The sequence below is a fragment of the Meleagris gallopavo genome, chromosome 4 (genome assembly GCF_000146605.3).
Source record: "Meleagris gallopavo isolate NT-WF06-2002-E0010 breed Aviagen turkey brand Nicholas breeding stock chromosome 4, Turkey_5.1, whole genome shotgun sequence".
Classification (NCBI taxonomy): domain Eukaryota; kingdom Metazoa; phylum Chordata; class Aves; order Galliformes; family Phasianidae; genus Meleagris; species Meleagris gallopavo.
Window position 1 is genome coordinate 14,166,000 of NC_015014.2, and position 6,438 is coordinate 14,172,437.

Genomic DNA, 6,438 nt, shown 5'->3' on the forward strand with positions numbered 1-6,438 from the left:
AAAAAAAAAAAGAGGAGGGATTTTTGTTATTGCTGTCCTGTGCAGCTTCTGTTGTTTGTCAGTTGTTTCAAATCCATCTGCTGTAGAGGTAGGAAATGAACAGTGTTGTGATGCTGCTGTGCATTGCTGTGCTGGGTCGTGTTGCTGTGCTCCCTGTGAAGAGTCAGCAGAAATGGCTGTGTTCTTAGCGACTGCTTGTTGGTGTGTAGGGTGAGATGTTCATGGCTCAGCTCCGCTAGAACGTGCAAATTCACCACGTGTTTGACGTTGATTCTGGATTATCATTTCGTCATTTCATTTGCACAGCATTTTACAGGTGTTGTGAAGTAGAGGCTCTCTCCAAAGTGAAGTAGACATAAGAAACATTTCAGGCAGTGTAATCTTGTCCTTAAGATGATCAGAGAATCAATTCTGCATTGTTAACTCCAAGGTTAGATTTGTGTGTTTGCTGTTTGCCCAGTCAACAAGTAAAGCCCAGAGCTTGACTTTGAGAGCTAGCGTGATGACATGGGGAGGATAAAGCTGCTGGTGTCATCTCTATGGAGCATCATGCCTCAGGTGGGCAGCACGGCAGAGCCCTTGGCAGGCTGCCAGCCAGCCACATTGCCTGATCTCTGAAGCTATGGCTTTGAAGTGAAGAAGCAATGGTCCTTCAAAGAAGTGAAGCTGAACTGTTATGCAGAATTCAGTAAGATTCTCATCTGTATCAAAACTGGCCTTCTGAACAAATCAAAACCTCACGTTGCACTGTGTAAACACTGCTGTAAGCTCTGCCTGGAGTGCTCCCTTGTTATGGCAGGATAAGAGGTGAAGGTAGAATCAGAGCGAAACTTGGAGGGCTTCTCTGTTACTTTGAATGGCAGCAAGCACCCAGTTGCTTCTGTGAAACTTAGGAAAGGTGCTTACGCCACCAGAATTTTAGTTAGACCAGGGTAACAGGAGCTCAGGGATTGCCTGATGCATGGGTGATGGGCAGCCTTCGTTGTGTTTGGGCTGCAGGACTTTGTAGCTCTTGAACACTGGGCTGACTCTACCGTTAAACGGTATATGGGCAGGTGCCCTTTTCAGGCTGCTGTGTGCGTTTGGGAGAAACGGCAGTTGTTGGGGGGCACTGCTTGGTTGGCCGCTTCAGAGAAGCACTCATCTTGTGAGGGCAGTGGGAAGTGGTTCTGTGGCATATGTGACGCACTGAGTGCTTTGTGGGAGCTCCATGGCCGTTCAGCAATTAGGCGGTTGCCTTCAGTTGCTGGGAATTGAGCTCAGTAACCTGGGTGGTTTTCTTCTGTCTCGTCGCATCGTTTTTACTAATTATTGGTATGAGTCTTACAGCTTAGTTTATATGTTTTGCCCTTTTATTGGATTGTGCTTACATGTGAATTTGCTTTGTTTACATACATGATGTTGGTAGCTAGCTTGTACCGTTACGCTAGTTGTGCTACAGTCAGTCCTGGTGAGCCCACCAGTTGGAATTGCCAGGCCTACTTCTCTTTCAGATACATGTTCTAATGAGGTCAGGGGTGAGTTACATGCATTATGTTTGCACCTGAATATATTGGTTGTATGTCAAAATCCAGTCAATCCTCATGATTGGAAGGGGAATTTCGGATAAAGGTAGCACTGACATCCCAGGCTGGGAAAGAGAAAGAGCTAAGCAGTTTTAGTGGAAAGCCTGACATTCTGCCTTCTAAAATATAAAAATATCTCTTTACTTTTAGTTGCAGATATCCCGCAAAGAATGATGTAAGATAGTTTCCTTTTGTAAAGTGACAAGAACTGCCAGTATCCTCTCAGTGTGCAAACTGTGTGTGCGTGTGGCTGAACAGGGAAAGCCTGTGCCGTCAGTCTGCACCTAACCAGCAGCAGTCCATGATTAGTCTTGCTGCACTTCTTGTGTGACTGTGAGGTCCCTGTGAGCCGCCCGCAGCCTGTGGTGTTTGGGACTGTGTGTGGTACCGCAGGAGAAGCGGCATTTCCGTCTGCATGTGTTATTCTTGTTACCTGTGGATGGTGTATTCTGGGCTATGGGCTTGAGCATCTGGTGCATGATGTTTAAAAGGAGCAGTTTGAAGTTATTTTAGAAGTCAAAAACTGCTTTATTCCTTTTAATGACAGAACATTTAGGGGTTAATTGTAGGGGATTTGACAATTGCTTAGAGCAGCCAAGTGCTGCTTTTCTGTCAGCAGTGTAGCTCCCTGAAAACGCTTTGAAGTTCAAAGGTAGGAAAGGATTATCTATGGATTTCAATTCTCCTTTCGTATGCATCTGTAAAAGAATCTCACACAAACTTAATTGAATCGTGTATTTCCTTTTAATGTTGTATTTGGGGATGTAGGCTTTTCAATACAGCCATCCTTAGAAACCTGCCTTAGAGTGGACGGGTAAATGAACTGCCTTATTGAACACTGTATTCCAGAGAAGTGACTGCTGTGCTGGCTCCTCTGACTGCTGGAGAATAGCTAGCTAATCCTGAGGGCTTGACAGGGAGGGTGTGAATACCATTCACTCCTTTAAACAGCAGTCGGGGAAAAAAAAACATTATTTGCTGTATTTTTTATTTTTTTAAAAGATGCACAGTAGAAAGGAAAAGCTTCTGGATGTTCCTTATTTCATGGTTTTTCTAAGTACGGTTAGGAGAAGGTGAACTCAGAATATACTTGTCCAAAGAGATGCAGGGGCAGAATTTTGGATTTCCTTGTTCAACCCAAGGCTGTTAGTGTTTCCTCTTTGTGTATATGCAGTATTACTTTGCTTTAGATTGCTTACTTTTCAGACTGTGCTGAAACAAAACAAGAAGTGAAGATTTTGACCAGGAATGTGTAAGTTGCATTTCTGAGACAGTCTAGTATTTTTTATTTTATTCCATATCCCTTTTATTTAGTTTATAGGAGATATTTCCATACTGATTGAGTGTGCTCTTTTAGTTTGGTATTGTTCATACTTGTTTCAGTTACAAGAAAAGTATGTTAAAAAAAAAAAAGTGCGTTAAGGAGCTGGGTTCTGGCCTAATAGCAGCTAGTTCTGTCTTAGCCCAGTTTGGGTCTGAGTGTTGCTTTCCAGTATTTCGTATGCGACCGTATGAGTACTTGGCTCTGGAATGGTCCATTTATACCAGATCTCTTCAGAGGATTGTGATGTTCTGCGCTGGTGTGTCTGTTTATTCATTGGTGACCTTTCTGCTTGTCATACATAGAGAATTCTGGTCTGCTCCAAAGCCATTCTTCTGGGCTGAATTCTTTACACACTGTAAGAGGCTGTCATTAATGATTCTTTATTCTCTGCCATCAGAAGTTATATGTGAACTTTCACACGGTGGTGACAACAGGTCTTGGTGAAATATTCACCAACAGTTTAATATAGTATAATATCAGAAAGGAGGAAATCTTGCAGTGCTTGGGCTCTAAAAACAAATTGGAACTTACTGTAGGCGTAAAATAAGAATCTCAGATTCAGTTGCTTATGTGCTCCTGGAGTTGATTGGATAAATTGTCTCAAAAATGCTTATTTCTGTGTGAATCCCTTTCTGAAGAGAAGATTTTTCTGTGTTTTTTTGTTGTTTGTTTGTTTTTGAAGTAGTGTCAGGCTTTGATTAGGTTTTTTTCTCCTCACTTTGAGAATTACTCTTAAAAGTTGAAAGGGTTCTCCTGGAGTTTACTACCATGAGTCATTTCTCACTGAACGAAGTGAAGTAGTTATAAACCTCCTGAAGTGGTCAATGAAAAGAGCTTTGCTGAGAGGTTTCTGGGAAATTCCAGCTCACGTGGAGATTAAGAGGTTGGGTTTTATGCACACACCTAGAAGCAGAAGTGTTTTCGGCATCTGATTTTTCAAGTCTGTGCCCTGAAGGCACGTTCTAGGGCTTTGCTGCTAGCAGAACACTCAGACCTTGTTGATAGCAAAATTGATACATGGCAGAGAAAGGCTCAGGGGATTTCATGTTCTATCTGGAGTCCTTGTCAGTTCAACTTAAAGTGGATATGCCTATCTGCACTTCTTGACATGTTTTTTCTGCTTTTCAACTTACTCCTTTTAATAAGTTTTTACATATAATGCTGACTGGTTATTCACAGCTTCCTTTTTTTTTTTTTTTTCCTGAATTTACTTCCATTCTGCAAGAAATACACACAGAATACCAGCACCGTGTGAGTAGCCAACAAAAACATAAGGAACGTTTGCCTTTCCATCACTGGTTTGTGTGCGGCTGAGCTCAGCATTACTAGAATTCACCAGCTTTGGAGGTTGGAGGGGCTATGTTATCAGATGTTGGTGTGATTCCTGAAAAGCAGTTCGCGTTTAGGCAAGCTGGTGGACATGTGCCTGCAGGAGGAAGTGACTCTGACCTTAAAGATGATACCTTCTGGAGCATATATGATCCATATGTAGCTTTTCTGGGAAAGCTTGGCTTGCTATGCTGATGTTCCTTACTTTTTATGCAAGGGGAAGACTTTAATCTTTGATTTTGCAAATCTAGCACTTAACACAGGAATAAGATTGTTCCAAAGGCATATCTGCCAAAGTAAATATTTACTGAGGTGGTTAAAATGTTACTGTATTGCAAATGTAGTGTCAGAATGGGTAGCGTGAGTTAAATGAATTCACTGCAGATACTTAGTGGTGTTCAATCTCTGAGAAACAAAAATGCTTCTGTTTTGGGGTGGAAGGGTTGGTGGACTTGTCATTATACCCTCCAGTTTTTTTCACCTGCTCAGAGGGTAATTACCTAATTAAGTGCCTTGGAGATACTCATTGCTCATATTTCAGATGCTGCTTCAAGTTGTTTGTTTTCCTTTATGTGTTGTAAATCCTCCGATGCCATCAGAAGCACAACTTGATGACTGCGTATTATTATCTTAAGTGCTGTCTCGTTGCTTTGCAGGCTGCCTGCTGTTTCCCGGGGAGATCATGAAACGACGTCGGCTTCCTAGCAGCAGTGAGAATTCTGACGACAATGGCAGTAAGTGCTCCTTTGTTGTAGAGTGCAGTAGGTTATGAGTTTGAAAATGCATTTTAATGCAGTGTTTCATGTGGCTGAGGCACTTTGCATATTGGTTGGTCTGGTGGAAACGTGTGAGAAACCAGTTTTAAACTCGGTGGTTCTGAGTGCAGGTGGATGGGGATTTGGGATCCCCCCCACTGTATTAACTGCCCGATGTTAATTAATTAGATAAAACATGAAGTTGGTCTTTGTTTCTCTTTTTGCATCTTAAGTTGCCATCAGAATAATATACACAAGGACAGAACTTGGGTAGAGACATGTGTTAACCTTGTGCACGCGTCAGTATTTAGTACAAGATTGTACTAGGATTTTAAGTCTGCTTCCATATTCCCGTACTCTTTTATGCAGTTGGAAGGTATGTTGCTGCAGAGTTCAGCAGTGAAGACTGTCGGTACGTGAAAGTGTTTTGCTTCCATTGAAGATGATTTTACGTAATGCATAAGCAATCTGGAAAAGGCAGTTTGGGAAATGTATGGATGTGCCAAGGTGTTTTCTTTGCCCCAACAAACAACGTGATGATTGTGTTTGACTATAGAACTGCCTATCCAGTTGTCAGAGCTATTTTCCTGGTTTTAATTTGACTTCTCTGGGTGCACATATTCACATTTGGAACTTGGTTTTGAGTAAATAAAAGATGATGACAGGGAGATTTTTCCATGTGCTTTTGAAGGATTTAGTCTGAAGACGTAGCCCTGCACTGTGGCCCCAAACAGGTGACTTCTTCACCTGCATGCATTTCCAAGAAGCATCTGTGCTGCATGGAAGGGCTGCTCAGGCTCTTAAGGTCAGAGCAGTGCCTTACACCAACCCCACACAAACTGTAGCTGAAATGAAGGAGTGGTAAAAAGGATTGAAGGAGGCGAGAAGTAGCAAGCTGATCAGGAGCTCATCCAAATAAGGATTAAGTATTAAAGTTGGGCGGGATTTAGCTTGGTTTTGCACAACTACTCGAGGTTGGAAGATTTTGGAAGACAATTGTTTTTTCTTTCTTAGAATATTAGCTTGGGTTATTTAAAAAAAAAAAGTAAATTGTTATGTTTCGATGAAGAAAAGAAGCGTACTTTACCCTTCAGCCAAAAAAACGTATATTACTACTTGAAAAGCAGACAAGTAGCAACAAATGTGATGTTGATCATTAGAATTTTGCTCTACTGTTTTCTCATTCCCTCTCTGACAGCTTTATGCAATAGTGTTACGTTCTGATAATAATCTTTATTTTCACTCTGTTTTGAGTCTTTGATCTCCCTTCATGTGCCTTGTTTTTCACACTTCACCAAATATGCTATGAAGTAAATAATCTGAGTTGAAATTCTGAAATAAATATTGCTGACTGATCTGTTAGTGATTATAATACTTGTTTGTAATACCTTTACATATATAAATGTCTGAAATAGAGCTCTGTCTAGAATAGTTTGGTAAGTCAACAGTTCTATGTTTTCTAAAA

The 6,438-nt window shown here is 41.3% G+C and overlaps 1 protein-coding gene and 1 long non-coding RNA gene across 12 annotated transcripts in view; one reads left to right on the forward strand and one right to left on the reverse strand.

The window, feature by feature from the left end:
• The window catches only part of JADE1 (jade family PHD finger 1), a 147,190-nt gene that overhangs the window by 106,373 nt on the left and 34,379 nt on the right, over positions 1 to 6,438 (forward strand). For 10 of the 11 annotated variants that reach the window (XM_019614535.2, XM_019614533.2, XM_019614532.2 and 7 more), the window contains one exon: positions 4,875 to 4,952. In XM_019614535.2, the coding sequence (XP_019470080.1) occupies positions 4,901 to 4,952 (52 nt within the window). In that variant the 5' untranslated portion in view covers positions 4,875 to 4,900. Of the gene's footprint in view, positions 1 to 18; positions 2,818 to 4,874; positions 4,953 to 6,438 lie in introns of those variants that run through there. The other variant, XM_010709592.3, reaches the window with a different exon arrangement.
• LOC109367186 lies at positions 4,074 to 4,805 on the reverse strand. The gene is made up of 2 exons (XR_002114038.1): positions 4,719 to 4,805; positions 4,074 to 4,107 (listed from the first exon to the last, which is right to left on the reverse strand). It is a non-coding gene; the product is annotated as an uncharacterized LOC109367186 (long non-coding RNA).